This window comes from Canis aureus, chromosome 20 (genome assembly GCF_053574225.1).
Source record: "Canis aureus isolate CA01 chromosome 20, VMU_Caureus_v.1.0, whole genome shotgun sequence".
Lineage (NCBI taxonomy): Eukaryota > Metazoa > Chordata > Mammalia > Carnivora > Canidae > Canis > Canis aureus.
In genome coordinates this window covers 45,308,468-45,331,852 of record NC_135630.1, presented here as the reverse complement: position 1 = coordinate 45,331,852, position 23,385 = coordinate 45,308,468, and the positions used below count along the sequence as shown (strand labels likewise).

At 34.5% G+C, this 23,385-nt stretch overlaps 1 protein-coding gene and 1 non-coding gene across 3 annotated transcripts in view; both read left to right on the top strand.

Moving 5' to 3' along the window:
* The window catches only part of DARS1 (aspartyl-tRNA synthetase 1), a 60,749-nt gene extending 47,126 nt beyond the window's left edge, over positions 1–13,623 (top strand). For both annotated transcript variants that reach the window (XM_077861535.1, XM_077861534.1), the window contains 7 exons: positions 1,740–1,887; positions 5,029–5,175; positions 6,857–6,899; positions 8,357–8,437; positions 9,506–9,617; positions 9,799–9,870; positions 12,961–13,623. In XM_077861535.1, coding sequence (XP_077717661.1) covers positions 1,740–1,887; positions 5,029–5,175; positions 6,857–6,899; positions 8,357–8,437; positions 9,506–9,617; positions 9,799–9,870; positions 12,961–13,052 — 695 coding nt within the window. In that variant the 3' untranslated portion in view covers positions 13,053–13,623. The remainder of the gene's footprint in view (positions 1–1,739; positions 1,888–5,028; positions 5,176–6,856; positions 6,900–8,356; positions 8,438–9,505; positions 9,618–9,798; positions 9,871–12,960) is intronic.
* A 9,321-nt stretch (positions 13,624–22,944) lies between these two features.
* On the top strand, positions 22,945–23,038 carry LOC144292006 (small nucleolar SNORD12/SNORD106). Its single transcript, XR_013359553.1, has one exon. It is a non-coding gene; the product is annotated as a small nucleolar SNORD12/SNORD106 (small nucleolar RNA).
* Positions 23,039–23,385: the final 347 nt, after the last annotated feature.

The following is a 23,385-nucleotide window of genomic DNA, read 5'->3' as shown; positions in this document are numbered from 1 at the left end:
ACTTGAGTATATTACTTATTATTTCAGTGTAATTAGAACAGAATTAGCTCCTGTTTGAGCTCTCAACTCTCCATGAACATGAAAGAACAAGTAGTTGCAATCTTCTAAATAATGTATTTTTTTGTCCTTGGTAGCCTTTTACTACTCTTGTAAGTTTATAAATGTACCTCTGTATACTTTGCTACCGACTTTATTTCAAGCTGTTCTGTTTTACTATTACTGTTTGTACTGTTCTTAGTGTTGAGAATATGCTAAAGTCCATCAGAATTATTAACGAATGTCTGATATTGATTAGAATATGTTAACATGATTTTTAAGAAATATTAACCGAAAGTTAAAGCATGGACACATAATCATGTAGCATATTCTTTAATGAAGCTAATTGATTATAAGCGAAAACGAGCTTTGCTTCATTCTATAAAATTTACCTGATTATTTTATATATGTAAGTTTTTTGATAGCTAAAAGAGAAATTGAATGCCTCTGTTAGAGAAACTGGCAAGAACATTAATTGTGTTAATTTTCTGAATTTATTAACTAATTTGTTGTATGCCTGCTGCATACATAGCCTTGTGCTAAATAACATGTACATGAAAGAAGAATCAACCAGCATTTCTCAAATGTTAATGTGCATGAATCACTTGAGGATCTTATTAAAATGCAGATTCTGACCAGTAGGTCTGGAGGGAGGCTTGAGATTCTGTAGTTCTCACAAGCTTCCAGGTACTGCTGATGCTGCTGATTTGTAGACCATGTTTTGAGTTACAAGGGAATAAACATTGTCCATGCTCCCAAGACAGAATAAGACATGCATACATATAGCAGTCGCAGGGAATATTCAACTGATTTTCACAGCGAATAATCAGATTGTGCTGTACAATCAGCAGATTGGTGTTAATTATGTAGTATATCTATACTACATAGTGTAAAAAGAGGGAGAAGATGGAGTTTGCTAGAGTTACCCCAAAGGAAAATGCAAACTGAAGTGGGCTTTAAGAACAGAGAAGGAAATACAGACTACAGAAATGGCATTCTAGTAAGCAGAAGCAGAATTCATAAAGAACATTGGAGAAAATATAAGTAAGACTAGTTAGTGTTAAGAAGAAATAGAAAATATAGGGTAGGATTAAATATGAAAGCATAACGGTTTTAGTTTTTTGTCATTTTATATTCTATTACAGTGCCATCTGGGAGCAATTTATGATCAGTGGTTAATTAGTTAATTACTGAGCAAGAATGTGTTGTAGGAATATTAATCTTAAAGTGATGTGAAAGATGAAGCAGAGATTAGAGTCAGGAAGACTGGAAAAGGAGGAAAGTGCAGTGAGGACAATAACAGCTGGACGGAAGTAATGGCTGGAATATATATAATGTTACCTCACTAGTACAGATTTCATTTAGCTTGGGTCAAGTTTTAATAAAATTGAGAAGAACTCAATATATTGAACATATTTTTAATTATTGAGAAGGCATTCAGGACCTTGCATTCCCTCAGGATTATCTGGAGCCTCATTTATTAATTTACATTTGTTACAGCTTTTACTGCATGACTGTAGGAGTTGGTAATGTACTTGCTGACCAAGAGAATGCTGAAATATATGGCTTATCACAAGTCTTTCTAGAACCCTGTAATGATCATGAAAATAATAGTACGAGTAAATAAAATTTTGTGTTTAAATCTTAATTTTTCCAAAACCTGAAACACTGTTTACTATTTATTTCTTTTAATAATGTTACAGTATTCAGAGCTGAAGACTCGAATACCCACAGACATCTAACTGAATTTGTTGGTTTGGACATTGAAATGGCTTTTAATTACCATTATCATGAAGTTGTTGAAGAAATTGCTGATACCTTAGTACAAATATTCAAAGGACTCCAAAAAAGGTAAAAACAAATATTGCATATCTCTAGATGGACTTAATGTCTAATCAGTTTGGGTTCTTCAGATAAAGCAATTCTTGAATTAAAACATGTAAACTAAGTTTATATAGTGAACATACATATATATATGGGGAGAGAGAACTTGCCACCTAGATGATCAATAGTTAATTAGAGAAAAAATGAACACTCAAAATAGTACTTCTGCTGAATCTAAGTCAGTTTGGTCTTCAGCTAGTTAACCTCATTTTGGTAGCGAAGTTTACCCTGTTGTGAACCAGCCTAGCTATAGTGTTTTCCTTTATATTGTATCCCGAATGTCTAAAAGAAATAAAGCCTATGTTATTTTTATACCAGTTTATTATTAAACTGGTAGTGGTAATAATAATAATGTGAGTAAAATTTTACAAAAAAATATTAGACATGTTTGGGATATGCAGAAATCTGAATTATGTAAAATATTCACATTAGGTACACCCTCTAAACTGGCAAATAGTTTCTCCCTTAAAGGTCATTGAAAATTGTTTACTTGGGATCCCTGGGTGGCGCAGCGGTTCGGCGCCTGCCTTTGGCCCAGGGCACGATCCTGGAGACCAGGGATCGAATCCCACGTCGGGCTCCCGGTGCAGGGAGCCTGCTTCTCCCTCTGCCTATGTCTCTGCCTCTCTCTGTCTCTGTGTGACTATCATAAATAAATAAAAATTAAAAAAAAAAAAAAAGAAAGAAAATTGTTTACTTGTGATAATGTTTAACACAGAGAAAATAGGAAAAGAAAATGGAAGAACAAGTTAAGTAGGATCAAGAGAATCTTTTTTTTTTTCCTTTTTCCATACTTGAGACAGTACTTCTATAATAAGTAGGCTATAGTAGACTTATAGCACTTTGATAACTGACCAAAGTCTGTATTGAAATTTTTACTTAAAGATTGCTGATTTAACAGTTAATTGTTGATTTATTTGGATATGCTCCATTGATACTTAAAAAGAGTTCAAAAATACTATTAATCTTATTTACTCCATTGCAAGTCTAATGAGTAATTTCAAGGACATAGAAATTAATCATTGATTTTACAAAAATCTTGTAGGATAAAGCACCAATATTTTCTAGGCATTCTCTGCATTGCATTGGAACATTGATGACAGCCTTTTCTTAAATCTTTGTTCTCTGAAACATTTCAATACAGTTTATTTTAAGCAACTTTCGTTTAGATATAGTCTATGGAACAACTAATGTTTCCTTATAAAATAAAATACCCTTTGAAACCCAGTGAAGGAACATTTTTCTCATTTTTTTTCACATTTATAATTCAAGAACGTTTCTTAAGCCCATTTATTTTGGATATTGATATTTTCTCTCTTTAATATTAGGAAATGAAAGTTCCCACTTTGTTTTTTTAATAACAGATCAAGTATGAATCGGGTCCTTGGGATTAATCAAATCTCTGTTTATAAATTAGAGATTCAGACACCATCATCACTGGACTTTTTCAAGTAGATTTAAGGTGGCAACCTTTATAGAAATAAAAGCCTTCTTTTTATATTCTATAAATCATTTAGGAATTTTAAGTTTTTCAGTCAGTTGTAAGTTGGGCTACCTGACTTGTGTCATGTCCCTCTCACGTATATCCTTAGTACTTATCGCTCATAGAAGAATAATATACAAATACATTTTAAAATATTGATAGACATGCATCGGTTAATATCCAAAGCAAAGAAAGGCAATTTAAAAATTAATTATTGGGATCTTCTTAACCCTTATTACATAGAGATTTGAATAAATTAGTGACAAGGTCTTCTTGCTCCCATGAAAATCTTTAATCAGAAAATGATAATGTTTTCATTTCTACCGTTTTCATGGAATATAAGCATGCTTTTTCAATTTTATAAATTATGAAAATTTCAAGACACTTTTTAAATCTTACTAAAATATGATCTTCCACAATTCAATATGGTGAATATTTGTCATATGCCTGCTATTTAAAGACCAGACACTGTACTATAGTGGCTATTAAAATGGGAAATTGGCACTCACACACTTACAGTATAATGGGAACGGTGAAAGATAAGACCAAGTATTCATTAATTTGGTCTGCCTTGAGGATAACAAGTGTTAAAGGATTAAAAAGTCTGTTATTTTTAATGCCTTATAAAGTGGATATTTTATATCACTAGTAGTATTAGCTGATACGAGTTATAAAGTTTTTAATCCTTTAATCCCACTGTAGTGACAAATTAAGAGGAGACTAAAGAAAGGTGTTAAATATTTTGAGTATTTAAATTTCATCTTTAATGTAAATAATTCCTTGTTAATACTTTTTCCTGGTACATACACTGATTCAAAGAATGATTTTATGTGACAGTTAGGTACTCAATACCTACCATATATATATTTTTTCTTAGATGTTACTACTACTACAGAAGAGCCTGAAAGTCTCCAAGGCAATTTTTGTATTGAGGCTGATCTTACATAAGACAACTTTCTCTAAAAGTATTTCCTTTTAGGGGTGCCTGAGTGGCTCAGTAGGTTAAGCGTTCAACTCTTGATTTTGAGTCAGATCATGATCTCAGGATTGTTAGATCAAGCTTGCTTCGGGCTCAGCACTGAGCATGGAGCTTGCTTAAGATTCTTTTTCTCCCCTTGCCTCTGCCCATCCCCTTTATAAAAAGTTAATTATGCTATAATTAATTTAAAATGCTATAAAACTATTTCCTTTTGAGTTACCTCTGAATTTCAAAATCATTATCAGTGGAACAGATAGAACTAATAATATGTAGAGTAGACTCTTTGGGTTCATATCAGCCAGCCATTAGGGAATGGTTCCCCAGATAGTTAGGAGAGTCTGTAAGGCTGAGTGGTTCAGCCAGAGAAGGCACTTGGCTGACCATGGAGCAGCTACCACCCCTGAACCTACTCAGATCGCCCTTTCTTCATCATCGCACATACAGTGACCCCCGTGAAATGTTAAAAATGTTTCTTTGTTTAAAAAAATATATATGTATCAAGTTGTAGAAGAATAAAGCTATATGCTCTTTATTTCACTTGTATTAGTAAAATTTTTCTTAAAAATTATGTTTATGTATTGTGACAGTGACCTCTTGTGGAGAGAACATGACACATTTTTTATTAATTCTATCATTGTACAAATAGGTTTCAAACTGAAATTCAGACAGTGAATAAACAATTCCCGTGTGAGCCATTCAAATTTTTGGAACCAACATTAAGACTTGAGTATTGTGAAGCATTGGCTATGCTTAGGGAAGCTGGAATCGAAATGGGAGATGAAGAAGATCTGAGGTTTGACTTTGTGATTTTTTAAACTTTAGTAATTAGGTTTAAGATACAAAAGAATGAGTATATTAACAAATGATTTTTTTTCCACCTAGCTGATAAACTTCAGTTTTATTACCTTTGATGTATAATATGATGTTTTGTTTAATGTATGATCTGAAATAAAACATTATGTTTAATATGGTCTGCCCGAGCTTCAGTAGTTTTGTTTATACACACCATTTTTTGACCCTACACCACCCTCATGTTTGTAACACTTTAAAGAATATATAGGGACGTACGCCTGTGATTTTATCATCTGATATGTTACTCTCTTTCTAAATCAGTGGTGTTAGAGTAGACAGCAGTTTTAATCCATCCCCACACAGGATTAGGGCACAAAATTAATATCTCCAAAAGTTATAAAAATATCTGTTCTTTATTTGGTAACATAGTATTATGTTATCTAAATTCAGGTCATGTAACTTATAATTTTGAATAAATTATGTAGTTTAATAAAGAAATACTATCTACCATACTTACATTTTTCTCAAGGGTTCTTAAAATATTTAAGCCCTTACAATAATTGGTATGGATAAAAAAATAATAATAATTGGTATGGATAAAGGAATAAAAGGACGGTTGTTGTCTTTTTTTAGGGCTTTTTAAAAGCATATTTTGCTCAAAACCCTTTATTTTTGTTTGACAGGAATATACATTTATGGTTTTAAGCATCTCCTTCATTGCTAAATTACATTTTTAAGGCAAACTATAAATTCTTTAATTATTTTAAGCTGAGCAGAATTTTCTTAAGTATTTTGGCAGTTGTTCTTACCTAGGATGGAAGTTAAGTAATAGCCTCTTAGCTATAGTAACACTATTAAATTTTAAAGACTTAAAAAAAATAAAAAAAATAAAAAAAATAAAAAAAATAAATAAATAAATTTTAAAGACTTGGAATGCCTAGGGGGCTCAGCAGTTGAGCATCTGCCTTCGGCTTAGGGCATGATCCTGGGATCCGAGATGAGCCTGCTTCTCCCTCTGCCTATGTCTCTGCTTCTCTATATGTCTCTGATGAATAAATTTTTTAAAAAAAATTTTTTTTAAACTTGAAAATGTTGATTTTTGTTTTATAAACTTTTGATGATAAAGTAACAAAATGGGAGACCATCTTGAAGTGGAGCCACTTAAGAGGGCAAGAATAGCCTATGTTGCTATAGTAAACTTTTATTATATATAATTGTAGGATATTATTTCATCCATGTTCTTTCTGAATCTATAAATTGTTATATCTGTTTATTTTATTTAAATATTTTTGAGCAGCACCTACTAAGTGTTGTCATTATACTTCTTTTTAAAAGGAGCAGGATAGGGATGCCTCGGTGGCTCAGCAGTTGAGCATCTGCCTTTGGCTCAGGGCGTGATCCTGGAGTCCCAGGATCGAGTCCCACCTCGGGCTCCCTGCATGGAGCCTGCTTTCCTTCTGCCTATGTCTCTGTCTCTCTCTTTCTGTGTCTCTCATGAATAAATAAATAAAAATCTTAAAAAAAAAAAAAAACAGGATAGACAACTATGTATTATGACCAATTTTTTTATCCTTTGAGAACTTCAAGTGGGAGAGGGGCCTTATTAACTTAAAACTCTTTAAGTTGCTACTTGATATTCAAACACCTGATTTCCTGGGGGGGGGGGTGTTTTTGTCTTTCAGTACACCAAATGAAAAACTGTTGGGTCGTCTGGTAAAGGAAAAGGTAGGTCTCTTGTACATGGTAGATTTCTTTTTCTAAATCTGAAACATATTCTGGTACTAAAGAACAGTTGCAGGGTAAACAGTCTTCCAAACGGTAAGATCCCATAATGAAAAATATTCAGACAGGCTTTGCTCAGTCAGTTTGATTAGCTCAGTGTCTAATTCTTGTACTAGGTTGTACTGAGGTACCTCTAAAAGTAATATCTGTATTAGACTGTCAGATTAACCAGAAACAACCTCAAGATGGCTTAAAATTATTTAGAAATGGCCTTCCCTGCTACCCCTGATGACTCATGGTACTTGAAGGCAAATGAGTTTCTTTTTTGCCTCTTTTGTGAAAGCTGCTTTCCTATCTCATTTTCTAAAACTCCAGAGATAAAAGCTGAACTTAATGTAGTCTTTCAAGAAATTAGAATTGTGTATAAATGGAAACAGTCCTTGAGCTCCTCCTACTGGTTGCACTCAAAACTGACTGGAGAGCTCACCTGTTTCTGAAACTGCAGTGTTGAATATATACCTTTAAAATGCTGTTCAGGGCAGCCTGGGTGGCTCAGCGGTTTAGCGCAGCCTTCAGCCCAGGGTGTGATCCTGGAAACCCGGGATCGAGTCCCACATTGGGCTCTCTGCATGGAGCTGCTTCTCCCTCTGCCTGTGTCTCTGCCTCTCTCTGTGTGTCTCTCATGAATAAATAAATAAAATCTTTAAAAAAAATAAAGTGCTATTTCAGCAGAGTAGATTCCAGTTTGTCCGCTCTTGACCTTCCTCTACACTTGAGTTTTAGTAAAAATGTTTAATGTAAAAACAGTTGAAATGTGGTTGGTTTCTTTTCAACTAAATTTAGGTTATGAAGTAACTATTCTTTGTAACAAAAATGTCATAATTTCATGTTAATGTTACTTATTTCACTTATACTTTTCATATGAAGAAAACTACCAAATTTCTTTTAGATGTCTGCACAAAAATTTAAATTGCTGGTAAAATAAGGTTTTTTTTGAAGATGAATATTGTAAAAGATGTCAGGTTTTCCTAAAGTAATTTATAGATTTAATGTAGTTTTTGTAAAACCCAAAGAGATTTGGGATAATTTAACAAAAAGTTAATAAATTGCTTCTGAAAGAATAAATGAATTAGATTAGCAAAGGAAAGAAATGAAATTCAAAGAATTGTATTGTAGCATAATTTTCATTGGGAAAGAGATTACGTGTCAAAAAAAAAAGAAAACAAATATTTGAAATAGTAAATAAATAGTAGCTCCTACAATTTAAGTATTGGAGGAATTTATAACGTGATGGCAAAATACTATAGGATACAGATGACACTTGAAAGAAGTAGAATACTTACTGCATATATAGTATAATTACAGTAATTTTGAAAGACCAAACATTTTTTAAAGGACAGTTAATTATCAAAATGTTAACCTTTTTTACTTCTGTTAAATTTTTAATTTTTTTTTTATAGTATGATACAGACTTTTATATTCTTGATAAATATCCATTGGCTGTAAGACCTTTCTATACCATGCCTGACCCAAGAAATCCTGTAAGTAATCTTATTTTAAGTAATTTGTTTTGGGGAAGAAGGAAAAATCTTATTGTGACTATGTTAAATTGTATACTGGGAATAATGGTTTTTATCAGTAATTTGCAGTTTTAATGGGCTATCATTATATGTATTACTACTAGTTTCTGTCAATTCAGGTCAAAATGATACTGTGAAATATAAGTATTCTAGAAAATTAGTCCCAAAACCTACATTAAAAATCATTTTCAAGTATAATTTTTTTGAAGATTTATGAGGAAGAAATGCCATATAAATAATAAGTAGTATCATTAGACTTGCAGACTTTAACATATCATATTACCATTGACTTTGAACTAAGAAACAGCATTCTGTCTTGAGAGTTCATCTAATTTGTGTTTTGTGGCCTTTTACTGTTTTTTCATTGTAGTGGTTCCCAAACCTCAGTGTGCATCAGAATCACTAGGGGGGCATTTTAAAAGACAAATAATTGGGCCCCATCACCAGACCTTCTGATTAGTTGGTCTTAGGGGATCTTGATAATTTGTATTACTGAGGCTAATGATCTAGGACTCATACTTTGAAAACTATTGGTTTATCAAAAGACAGGGAAAGTAAGTTAAAACCTGATACAGGAATAAGTTAAACTATGGTAAATTGATGTTCTATTTACTTTTTTAAAAATAAAAAAAAATTTTTTTATTAAAAAGACAAACAGTTGTTGATAATTTGAAGTTCTAAAAATGACCCCAAATCATATCACACTTAAAAACATTTCTGATGATGAAATGAGAATCAGCACTACATCTTACAAGCCAGATTATGGTGCTCTGATCTGTTATCCGAAAGTGTAGGAGAGGGGGATCATAAAATCTGATAGAGGGAAGGAAGAAGTTATCATACAGCTCTCACTAGTTTAATCTTGTGTTAGAGAAACAAATTGTGCTCATTGGAGCAGATTGCATCATTAATAGAGGGGAAAATGGACTTGCTCTTTGTGCAAGAGATTTTTTTTCTCATGAGTAATGGAAGTGGAATGACAGTCAGTTGAAAAGTGGTCTTTTCTTGTGTGTTTGTTTTTCCCTGAAGAAACAGTCCAACTCTTACGATATGTTCATGAGAGGAGAAGAAATACTATCAGGAGCTCAAAGAATACATGATCCTCAGCTGCTAACAGAGCGAGCCTTACATCATGGAATTGGTAAACAGAGATATGCGGGAGAGTAATGTATATTGTGAAAGCAACACATTTTAAACCTTTTAAAGACTTCTCAGAAATATCATCATTTGTTCTAATCTTTACTGAACAATAATTGCTAAAAGTCACTAAATAAGATGATAAGTTACATTTGGTTTTTGAGTTTTTTTCTGTTTTTTTCTAGATTTGGAGAAAATTAAGGCATACATTGATTCCTTCCGCTTTGGAGCCCCTCCTCATGCCGGCGGAGGCATTGGTAATATTATTTTAATATTATGACAATGTATTTCCAACCCAGATTTCATTTGGCAAAGTGTTCATTCACTTCTAGCTAAATTTCTTCAGCATTGGATCCAAAAACTAAATTTTGTTTATTGTGATTGCTTACAAATAAGCCCATACGTGCTAAATATAGTACAAATTTGAATTATAACAAATTTTATAATTTGTTATAATTCAATGAATAATTCATTCATTTTGCAACTGAATGAATGAATTGCAACTGAATGAATATTTGATTTCCAAGGAACAAAACAAACAGGTAATTTGTATGTTCTAAAATACTATAATTTCTAGCCATTGTTATTCTCTGAAGAGTTTAGAAGCAAAATTTCTTATAAATTGAGTATCCTACTTTATGCATCCATGAGTTCATTTGGACCACCCCAAATTAAAGCTCTCCCACAAGTTAGCTCAGATTGCTCCCAAATTTTTTTGTAATGTAACATTTCATTGACTTTTCGGGTCACTTCTAAAATACATGTAAGATACCACTCTGATTTAAAAAGGGTAAGGGGTGACTGGCTGGCTTAGTCAGTGGAGCATGCAGCTCTTGACCTCAGGGTTGTGAGTTTGAGCCCTATAATTGGTGTACAGATCACTTAAAAAGATAAATAGGAAGAGTGAATGTTTAGCTCAATTTTGTATGTCCGTATCAAAGACTCTGAATTCTGAATGTATAGATTTGTTAAAATTTTTGTTTGTTGTTTTTTGGAGGGGGTTGGTGAATAGGTACTATACTTTAAAAATTTTTTTGAAAGGTATAGAAGAATGTGAATTCATCTCCCTATAAAAAACTGTTGTTTCTAGTTTTTTCTTTTTACTTTTGCAAAGATAATCTTTGCATATGTAAAAATACACTTTTAAAAATATTTTTACACAAGTTGTAGCATACTGTTTAAATTATTCAATACCTTGCATTTCTCACTATATTTTGTAACTTATCAAATTTTTTTTTTAAGATTTGTTTTATTTATTCATGAAAGACACAGAGAGAGAGGCAGAGAAACAGGCTCCATTCAGGGAGCCTGACATGGAACTCAATCCCGGATCTCCAGGATCAGGCCCTGAGCTGAAGGCGGCACTAAACCGCTGAGCCACCTGGGCTGCTGTGTTCCTTATCAATTCTTAAAGACTTTTTCAGTCTTTTTAACACTACATAGAATCAATCCATTGAAAGGGTACACCATAATCTTGTTATCACCTTCTTAACTGATGGACATGTAGATTGATACCAACCTTTTTTTGTATTACAAACAGTGCTACATTGGAAATATAGTTTAATTTTTAGTGGGAGATTGACAGCTATTTTCTCTTAAAGTATTCAGTAATGTGCATTTGTATTTTCCAAATTTTCGTGACTGATTGACAATGTAAATTTTAATCATACTTGTGAAGGACATTTGAATGAATATCAAATACCACTCATTTTCTGAGTGGGGATGTGGGGGGGGGTTGTTTTTTGTTTTTTAAGATTTTACTTATTCATGAGAGGCATAGAGAGAGAGGCAGAGACACAGGCAGAGGGAGAAGCAGGCTCCATGCAGGGAGCCCGATGTGGGACTCAATCCCAGGCCTCCAGGATCATGTCTTGAGCCAAAGGCAGATGCTTAACCGTTGAGCCACCCAGGCGTCCTGGGATATGGTGTTTTTATTTTAAGATTAATATTAGATTACTATAATACGAGGTTCAAATATCTGCAGTTGTTTTTTTTTTTGTAAGGTATAACAATAAAAATGTTAATTTGGGGGGCACCTTGGTGGCTTAGGCCATGATCCCAGAGTGGCTGGGATCAAGTCCCACATTGGGCTTCCAACTCAATGGGGAACCTTCTCCCTCTCCCCTTTTCTCCCTTCTGCCTGTGCGCTCTCTCTCTCTCTCTCAAGTAAATAAATAAAATCTTTTCTTAAAAATGTTAATTCTCAGGCATCTGGGTGACTCATCATTTAAGCATCTGTCTTTGTCTCAGGTTATGATTCCAGGGTCTGGGATGCTTCTCCCTCTCCCTCTACTCCACCCTGCTCATGCTCGCACTTGCTGTCTCTCAAATAAATAAATAAACTCTTAAAAAAAAAAAAAAAAAAAGCGTTAGGGCAGCCCGGGTGGTTTAGCGCCACCTTCAGCCCAGGGCCTGATCCTTTGGTCCCAGGATCAAGTCCCACATCAGGCTCCCTGCCTGGAGCCTGCTTCTCCCTCTGTCTATGTCTCTGCCTCTGTGTGTGTGTGTGTGTCTCCCATGAATAAATAAATAAAATCTTCCTTGAACAAGTTTATGGCTCTCATCTTATAGTGATGGCCTGGACTATTAAGATTTTGGACCCCCCCCCCCCCAAAAAAAAGATTTTGGCCCCATTTGAAAATACATATATATACACCTATATAAATATATATATATATATATATATTTTTTTTTTTTAAGAGAGCTCAAGGGGAGGGAGAGAAATAGAGAATATTAAGCAGGCCCATGCCCAGTGCCTGAGCCCAGTATGGGGGCCTTATCTCACAACCCCAAGATCATGACCTGAACCGACATCAAGAAGTTGCATGCTTAACCAGCTGAGCCACCCAGATGCCCCAAATATAGATAGGTTTATAAAATGGGTTTTTTGTGTTTGTTTAAATTATAAGTTTTGGACATTTAGACGATTTTTGTAGTTCACAGAATCCAGACAACTTAAGGATATCTCATTTAATCCTTCCCACAACCAGCATCATTTCTGTTTTTCCATTTCTGAATCATACCCAATATTTATTTATTTTAGAGCAAAAGTGTGCATGGGGGCACAGGGTGAGGGAGCAAAGGAAGAGGGAGAGAGAATCCTAAATGGGCTCCATGTCCAGTACAGAGCCACATGGGGCTCAATTCTAAACCCTTAGATCATGAGCTGAGCAGAAATCAAGAATTAGATGCTTGAACCACTAAGCCACTTAGGCACTCCAAATCAGTCCATTTGAAATAAACCCAAAATAATAGTACTTTGTTGAATGATACTGTGATAGTAGTTTCAATAAGTAAGACCCTGAAAGGTTTTCAGAAAAGGAGTTAATTATTTTTTTTTTCCCCAGGGTTAGAACGAGTGACGATGCTTTTTTTGGGATTGCACAATGTTCGTCAGACGTCAATGTTCCCCCGGGATCCTAAACGACTCACTCCTTAAAGAAGCCTTGCTTTTTTTTATTCTTTCCAGTAACCTGCTATTGATCAGGCTATCCCTTAGCTAGTTAAAATATACAATGGAATAAATGTCTTATCTCAAGTGCCACAGTTACTTTGGATTAATGCAATATAGGTCACTTTAAGACAGAAGATTTTTATAACTTTGGACATGCTTCAGTAGGAAATGGTCGAACATTTTAATGAAAAATTCATGTGGTTACGTTAAAAATTCATACTGCATTACTACAGTAAATGTTAATTTTAAACAGATTGTGTAAAGTTTTTTTTTCTATATTATAGTGGCTACAATATTAATGTCTTAAATTTTCAATATTTGAGCTTATTTTTTTAAATTCTAACATTGAAATAAGGGTAATTTTAGGGAAGCATCTAAGATTTTAATGATTGTATAATTGGCATCTCATGGAAAATTAGGCAGAAAGTATCAATTCTTTAACGTTGTGCCCTGAAATCCTGTAAAGCAGGTGAGAATACTGGTTAGAAGATATCCAATATAATGCTGTATTAAATTGTTAAATTCTAACTTGAATTTCAATAAAATTTTAAAGCTAGTCATCGTTGTCTTTGTGTAACTTCATGGCAGTCTGATTTTGTAACTGGTTTTGACATTTATAATTTGGAAAAAGAAAAAGTACTTTAGTTCATGTAAATGCCTAAAAATAAATGAAAGCTGATATATTGATAACATATATCAGGATATAAGTTCAGATGGATATAAGAGGGTAGAATTCCTAAAACTGAAAGCTTGGGTTACTTAATAGTTTATTTCACATAGATTTTAAAATATTGCAGAATTTTGTTTCATTTTTAACTGGTACTAATATTTAGTGAAATTTCATTGAAATGCACTATCATTTTCCCTACCAAAAAGAAACTTTTGTGTACGAATTACAATTAGGAATACTTTCCCACTAGAGTATTAACTATGTTGATGCTAATGTTAATTTTACAGTGAAAAACATGTAATGGACAGAAATAAAATGGATATTTTCCTACAGGAAAAGAAAAAATAATGCAGAAAATAATGAAGTCAGAAAGGTAGGACATTACTCCTGGCCCATAAACATCTACCCACTACTTTTTATGAAAATTAATATTTCATAGTCTAGATTATAAGCCTCTGAGAAAGTAGAGACTCAATTTTTAGACTATCTCCTTCATATTCTACTAGAATATGAAGGCACTTAGTAGGCACTCCAAAACTATTGAATAAGTTTAAGCTACCCCAAGAATAAATGGACTATTAACCATCTTTTTCTGTATTAACTCCCAGGCCCTAAAATAGCCTAAAGCTATTCTCAAATTTATAGAATCATAGTTTCTTTCAAAATAAGGTCTGTAAAGTCTTAAAATGATACGACATTTTTTATTTAATTTTTGTATTATGAAGTATTCCAAACATGTCTCGTATTATTTTGCAGATTTATTTGATATATATATTCTGGGATTTTGATTGGAATTGCCATAAATCTGTAGAACAATTTGAAAGACTTGGAATTTTCTTCTCTTTAGTCTTCCAGTGACTGAACATTGTCTATCCCTTCATTTCTCGTATTTTTTCTTTAATTGTAAAATACATTGGTACTCTTTATTTTCCTTCAAAGTTGTTTTTTAATTTTTACTTTATGCTAGAGTATCTTACTACTTTTTTTTCTATAGGGAATGGGATCTTTTTTCCTATTAGATTTTTAAGTTGTTTGTTACTAAGGCATAAGAATACTATCAGTTACCAGTTTTTATGGGGGTTTTTGTGTGTGCAGCAACATACCTGAACTCTTAGTTGTATACTTCGTACTGAGTGTATTTTCAAAGTAGACTAATGGTAAGGATAGCACAGGAGTAAGTTATGTGTTCTGTGTCTATACTGACTGGATTCGCATCCTGATTTTGCTATTCACTATCTGTATAACCTTGGGTAACTTGCTTATCCTCAACTTTCCTCATCTGCGTAATCCTATTTCATGGGACTATTGTAGGGTTTAAAAAGTGAAACCCTTAGAACAGTGCCTGGCACATAGAATAGTGTCTGGCAGTTAAGGAAAGGAGTTTTAGCTCTTTCTGTCTAACTCTTGCATCATTTACTTATTGCATTAGGTTGAGTCCTCAAGTAGAATGTTGAATAAAAGCATGGGGCCATGCTTTTCCTGTTTTTATTTAATTTAAATACATGTCAAGTCTCAAGACTGATATTTTCTGTAGGTTTTGAATAGATGCCTTTTGTTAAGACTTTGTTATGAATGTTGAATTTGTCAAATACTTTTTCCGTGTTCGCTGCAATTTTTTTCTTTTAGTTTTGAATATGGTAGATTACAGTAATAGAGAATCCTGATAATTTTCTGGAACAGATATTCCTTGAACACTACATAATACTTTGTTCGTATGTACTACTGAATTCAGCTTTCTAATACCAAAACAAAAATTCACTGAAGTGTATCATTTTGATTAATTTTGGTGATTTTGTACAGTGAAGTAACCTGCAGCATAATCAAACTGCAGAACATTTTCATTGCCCCAGCAAGTTCCTAGTCAGTCTCCACCTCTAGCAACTAAAGATCTACTTTCATTATAGTTTTGCCTTTTCTAGCGTTTCATATAAATGGAACAATATAATAGTCTTTCATGCTTCATTCCTTTCTCTAAGCATTATGTTTCTGAGATTCATCCATGTTGCGTGTATTAATAGTGTATTTCCTTTTTGTAGCGGGGAGGAGGAACAGAGGTAGAGGGAGAATCTTCACCCAGTGTGAAGCCCAGCATGGGGCTTAGTTTCACAACTCAAATCATGACCTGAGCCAAATCAAGAGTCGAATGCTCAACTGACCGAGCCACCCAGATACACTAGTATACTTTTTTATTGATGAGTGGTATTCCATAGAATAGATATGCCATATTTTACTTACCCATTCAGTTGATGGGACATATAAGTAGTGTCCAGATTTTAATCTATAATAGTGCCTCTATGAACATTGAATGTCTTTGTGTAGACATGTTTTCTTTTTTTTTTTTTTAATTTTATTTATTCATGAGAGACAGAGAGAGGCAGAGAGACAGACAGAGGGACAGTCAGGGAGCCTTATGTGGGACTCCATCCCAGAACCCTGGGAACATGCCCTGAGCCAGACATGCTAAACTGCTGAGCCACCCAGGAGTCTGACATGTTTTCATTTGTATTAGGTAGATACTTAGGAGTGAAATTTCTAATATGAGAAGTGTATGTTTAATTAACTTTGTAAGATACTGCCATACTGTTTGCCAAAGTAGCTATGCCATTTTGTATTTCCACCAGCAGGGACTAAAAATTTAAGCTGTTCCACATTATCGCCAAACTTAGAAATGTCAGGTTTTTTTTCCTTTTAGCTGTTGCAGTGATTGTATAGTTGTATCTCATTGTGGCTCTAATTTGCATTTCCCTCCTGACAGATGATGTTAAGCATCTTTTCATGTGCTTATTGGCCATATCTGTATCTTTGTGGAAGTGTCTTCCTATCTTTTGCCCATTTCTTTTATTGAGTTGATTGTCTTCTTCAGTTGTAAGAGCTCTATATATTCTGAATATGAACTCTCTGACAGTGTATTTTTGGCAGCTAGTTTCTTCTAGTCTGTGGCTTGCCTTTTTTTTTTTCTTTAACTGCCTTTTAAAGAGCAAAAGCTTTTAATTTTATGCTTGTGCTTGTGATCTGTTTAATAAATCTCTGCTTCATCAAGTGTCACAAGTGTTTTCTCGTATGTTTTCTTCTATAATTTTAGTAATTTGAGCTCTTACATTTAGGTCTATGATCCATTTTGAGTTAATCTTTGTAAATGGTATTTGTAGGGGTCAAGGTTCTTTCCCTGTTGAATTATCTTAGCACCTTTGTAGAAAAGAGTTGATCCTATATATATGGATCTATTTCTAAACTCTCTCTTCCATTCCATTGATTTATATTGTCTTTTCTTTGTACCAGTACTACAATGTCTTGATTTTTGCAGCTTTAAGTAAATCTTGAATCAGGGTATAAATCTTACAGTCCTGTTCCTCTTTCCAGAATTATTCTAAGTCCTGTGACTTCTCATTTAAATTTTTATATCATCATATCAATTTATTTTCAAAAAAGTTTGCTAAGATTTTGACTTGGATTGTATTGATTCTATAAATCAATTTGAGGAGAATTGGCACATTAAGTTTGAGTCTTCCTTTTTTTTTTTTTTTTAAGATTTTATTTATTCATTCATGAGAGGCAGAGACACAGGCAGAGGGAGAAGCAGGCTTCCTGTGGGGAGCCTGACGCAGGACTCAATCCCAGGACCCCAGGATCATGACCTGAGCTGAAGGCAGACACTCAACCACTGAGCTACCCAGGCGTCCCCGATCTCTACATTTTAATTGGGAAGTTTATCCCAAAAGACTTAATGTAGTTATTTACATGGTTAGGTTTGTATCTACCTTTAATGTTTCCTACTTGCCTCTTCTGTTTTTTGTTCCTCTATTTTTCTTTTCTTGTCTTTTTTTAATGAATCTAAATATTTTTTAGTATTTCATTTTCCTATTGGAATTTTTTTTCCTATTGGTATTTTAATTGAACTTCTTTGTATTGTTTTTTAGTGATTGTTCTAGAGACTATAATATACATTCTTAACTTTTACAGTCCACTTATAGTTACTAATTTTATACTTAGGATTTTCTGTCTCTGTTTATAGCCATTGTTTTCTTTTTTATATATTTTTTTCCAGTTTGAATATCTATGAGATAACATCCTCTGATTTTTTTATATTTATTTATTTATTCATGAGAGACACAGAGAGGCAGAGACAGGAGAAGCAGGCTCCTCACAAGGATCCCAATATGGGACTCAATCCGGGACTCCAGGATCACCCCCTGAGCTGAAGACAGACGTTCAACCACTGAGCCACCCAGGTGTCCTAGCCTCTGATTTTTGAAAAGGTTTGTTGAGGGGCACCTGGGTGGCTCAGTCAGTTAAGCATCTGACTCTTGATTTCAGCTTAGGTCATAATGTCAGGCTTCCTGTGGGGAGGAACTCTCACATGGGTTGTGAGATGGAGGCCCAGTCAGGCTCTGCGCTCATTGAGAAGTCTGCTTGATATTCTCCTTTCCTCTCCCTCAAGCCTCCCTGCTGACACACAGACTCATGCTCTCTTTCTCTCTAAATAATAAATGTGATCTTAAAAAAAAAAAAAAAAAAAAAAGGTTTGATTTAGAAAGTTTTATATTTAATAGGATAAGATTCACAGTATTCTCTTAGGATTTTAAAAAGTTTTAACCTCATCTTCTTGTACCTTTTTTTTCTCTTTCATTAATCCTTAAGATCTTATTAAACATTTATGTATTTCCTTTAAATCTCTTCACCTAATATTTAGCTTTTGATCCTATTGATCCTCTTTATGTTTTCTTGTTTGTTTTTTAATTTCTGCTCTTATATCATTTTCCTTCCTTATGCTTTCTTTAAGGTTTTTTCCCCTAGTTTGCTAAGACTAAGTTTCAGTTTTCTTTCTTATAGTCTAGTTGATATACTGACTTTTTTTTTATAAACTTGTGTGACATTTTTTATCTGTACATTTCATCTGTGTTCATTTTTCTCTCTGTAGTTCCCCCTTTAGTATTTCTTTAAGTTAGAGCCTGTTGATTAATGATTATAAACATTAATGTGTCCTGTCCTCTTGAATGATAGTTGGACTCAGTATAAAATTCCAGGTTGGCAGTTATCTTTCCCTTAGCACCATTAAATTCTCTGCTGTCAGGGTGCCTGAGTGGCTCAGTGGTTGAGCCATCTGCTTTCGCTCCCAGGGTCCTGGGATCTAGTGCCTCATCAGGCTCCCCACAGGGAGCCTGCTTCTCCCTCTGCATATGTCTCTGCCTCTCTCTCTGTGTCTCTCATGAATAAATAAATGAAATTTTTAAAAATTCTCTTGCTGTTTATGAACAGTTTACTGTCAGTATAGTTGTTTTTCCTTTGTAGATAATCTGTCCTCTTTCCTTGGCAGCTTTTAAGTTGCCTCTTTATCTTTGATATTCTACCAATTTGTCATCTGTTTGACAGTTATTCATCTTGCTCAGTAATGAATATGCTTTTTGTCAAAGACCCACATCTGTTTTTCAGTATGAAAAATTCTCAGCAAGTGTATCTTCAATATTGCTTCTTACCATTTGCTCCATTTTTTTTTTAACTCCAATTTGCTAAATTTGGGCCTCTAACTCTTCTGTTGGGTCTCTAACTTTTCTCATATTTTTCATCTTTGTGTTCTGTGTTCTTCTGAGGCTTTCAACATGGTCTTCTAATTTATTTAATTACTCTTCAAATATGCTTAATCTAAAATTAACCCCATTTATTGCATATTTTTAGTGACTTTTTCATTTCTAAAATTTCTAATTAAAAAAAAACAAAAAAAATAAATAAAAAATAAAATTTCTAATTAGTTCTTACCTCATTTGTGCCCATTTTTGTTCATATATTCTTTGGTGAGAATTATGCCATCATTTATGCTTCCAATAAATGCTTTATCATACTATCCTACAAAATTATTTTTGCCTGATTTTATTTTGGTTTTGTTCTTGACATAAAAGGAGTTATCACATGTAAACCCCATGGACCTTTTTTTTTTTTTTTTTAGATTTATTTATTTATTTGAGAGAGTAGGAGTAGGGGTAGGGAGAAGCAGGGAGCCCAATGCGGGGCTCGATCCCAGGACCCCAGGATCATGACCTGAGCCAAAGGCAGATGCTTAATGGACTGAGCCACCCAGGTGCCCTCTCACCATGGACCATCTTGAGGAGGATGATTATAATGTGAAAGAAGAAAATAATATATGAATAATGAGTAAATGCTACCTCCTAGCCCAGTAGTTTTCATACTGAATTGTTGGCCAGTTGGCTTTTACAGTGGCTGAGGATAGCAGGCTCCATAGGAAGTTCTCTCTGGCTATTGCATGAGTTCTGGGATAGAGTCAAATTTGTTTTGAGGCTTTTGCCTTGGACTATCTCTTGGATTGCATAACTTCCTGTACTTTGGATTTCTTTTTTCTTTGTAACTTATAGCTAAGAGCACTTTATGAAATAAAACTTTGTTAACTCAGGCTGAAACATGAGTTCAGGACCTCTAATTTTTTTTTTCCTTTGAAGTAAATGTTTCTATATAGTATATTACTATATATGAGTCATATAAAACTTATTTCTCAGCAGACAAGCTCCTGCAAGCTCTGGAAGGTGTATTTTAAGGGGGAAGGGATTTTTAATTCCTCCAGCTTTATTGAGATATAATTGACATATCTGGAAATATTTAGACTGTTAAAATATTCTTTTCTGTTTTTATTTGCATTACTTTCATCTTTGTTGGCCAGTTCCCTCTTTGAATTACCTGCTTTTCTAAAAAGTCACATGGGTTCATTAATGGGGACAAGGAGGCAACACAACTATATACTTTGCTGTATCTGTTGCTGTCCAAGGGCTGCAAGCGTCCCTCCCCTTGTCTTCCCTGGCTCCCTTCATACTAGCAGCAAGGAAGAAGGGAGGGTGATATGGGAATATGTGTGGGGGGGTAGGAATGCAGTAAAGAAATGCACCTAGCTTTAAAAAAAAAAAACTGAACAACATGTATGAACTGAACAACATGCAGTAACCACTGGCAAGCTTTGAAAGAAGTGACATGATTGGTTACAAATATGATGAACATTTATTATTTGCAGAGTGATTTGTAGACTGGAAAGCTAACAGTGAAGTTTGTATTTTATGCAATTACTCATTGTTAATATGCCATGATAACTGGAATTTGAACCATGTTGTTCAAAGACGTGTAATTTAACGGAACAGTAGTAACTGAAAGCTGTGTATATCTGAACCATGCAAAGCTAGGACTTCATGTATGTGTAGTCATTGTTATTGAAAGCTCTGTATGAGAGCTGGGCATTCTTTGTTTTCCCCCTTCTTCTCTGGGAGTCCAACTTCTATAGACTGCATCAATTGCCCTCCCTTCTCAATAGCTTCTAATTGGATTTGGTCGTTGGAAAGCATTAACAGGAGATCGAATGCAAGGAGAAGAGAAAAGTCAGGATATTTATTTTCCTTCTCTGCTGAGCCACATTTTGAGATTTCTGTCCTCTCCTGAAGGCCACACCTTGCACTGAGCAAAAGTCTCAGCTCCTGTATAGCCACAGCTTCTCAAGTTCCAGTTACTACTGTCTCTCTTTGCCCCTTCAGGTCTAGAGGTGGTAATAGCTTCCTATACTCATTAGTTCTAGTAGGGTACATTACCATCCCTTGTGGTTTTCTTTAAAGCTTCCCAAAGCTTTGTTTATGACCTCTTCACAAAGCTATCTTCAAGCATAGCACTCCTGAGTGTGCCATGTGTTTCCCACCAGGACCCTAACCTAGACACCACGTCACACTATTCACGGAAAATTACATGTACCTATCCAAATATGTGTATGCACTCAGAGAGGTCTGAACAGATATAAACAGTACATCATTTTTAACCCTATGCCTTTTTCCTAATCTGCTTTTAAAAAGTAGATTAAGGGGCAGCCCAGGTGGCTCAGCGGTTTAGCACCGCCTTCAGCCCAGGGCCTGATCAGAGACCCGGGATCAAGTCCCACATCAGGCTTCCTGCATGGAGCCTGCTTCTCCCTCTGCCTGTGTCTCTGCCTCTCTCTCTCTCTCTCTCTCTCTCTCTCTCCTCTCTCTCTCTCTCTCTGTGTCTCATGAATAAATAAATGAATTTTTTTTTAAATCATGAAAAATAAAATAAGATTACATATACTGATGGATTATTTCAGCTTCAAAAGAGTTAATCCATTTTTCTAGTTTAGATCTTTACTGAAATAGTTTTCAAGTTAACTACAAGCATACCTTGGAGATACTACAAATCATTTCGAGACCACCACAATAAAGTGAATATCTAAAAGCAAATCAAATGAGTTTTTTTGGTTTCTCAGTGCATATAGAAGTTGTTTATACTATAGTCTCTTAAGTATGCAATGCCATAATTTTTTCTTTAAGATTTTATTTATTTACTCATGAGAGGCACAGAAAGAGAGAGGCAGAGACACAGGCAGAGAGAGAAGCAGGCTCCATACAGGGAGCCTGACCTGGGACTCAATCCCAGGACTCCAGGGCTGAAGGCGGCGCTAAACCTCTGAGCCATCTGGGCGTCCCAGCATTATTTTCTTTAAAAAAAAAAAAAAGTTCATCCCTTAATTTAAAAGTACATCCTTGCTAGGGCCTCTGGGTGGCGCAGTTGGTTAAGCGTCCAACTCTTGGTTTCAGCTCAGGTCATGATCTCCGGGTCATCAGATCAAGCCCTGCATCAGGCTGAGCTTAGCGAGGAGTCTGCTAAAGTTTTTCTCTCCCTCTGCCCTTCCCCATGCTCTTTCTCTCCCTCTCTCTCTCTCTCTTTCTCTAAGATAAATAAATAAATCTTTAAAAATAATAATAAATAAAAGCACTTTGTTGCTAAAGAATGCTAACCATTATCAGCCAGTCATAATCTTGTTGCTGATAGAGGGTCTTGTCCCAATGTTGAGAGCTGCTGACTGATCACAGTGGTAATTGCTAAAAGTTGGGGGTGACTGTGGCAATTTCCTAAAATAAGACCACCATGAAGTTTGCTACATCAATTGACTCCTTCGTGAATGATTTCTCTGTAGCATGTGACACTGGTAGCATTTTATCCGCAATTGAACCTCTTTCGAAATTGAAATCTTCTGGAACCCTGCCATTGCTTTATCAACAAATTAATGTAATATTTTAAATCCTTTGTTGTCATTTCAACAACCTTCACAGCATCTTCACTGGGTATATTCCATCTCAAGAAACCATTTTCTTTGCTCATCCATAAGAAGGAACTCCTTATCCATTAAATTTTTATCATAAGGTAGAAGCAATAACAAACACAGCTGATAACATAACTTTTTTCCCCATTAGATTAACCTTATTGATCTAGCTGAACCATTAGCCAGTGTTTTTTCTGATGCATTGGAAAGAAAGGGGGAAAAAAAAAAAAAAAGGCAGCAATTCAGCCACCTCCAGGTTCCACTTCTAATTCTAGTTCTCTTATCGTTTCCTTTAATGAAGTTTGAGTCTTTCAAAGTCATCCATGAGGGTTGGGATCAACTTCTTCCAAACTCTTGTTCATCATATTTTGACCCCTCCCATGAATCATGAATGTTCTTAATGGCATCTGGAATGGTGAATCCTTTTTAGAAGGTTTTCAATTGTCTTTGCCCAGATCCATCAGAGGAATCACTATCTATAGCAGCTGTAGCCTTATGAAAGGTATTTCTTAAATAATAAGACTTGAAAGTCAAAATTACCCATTGATCCATGG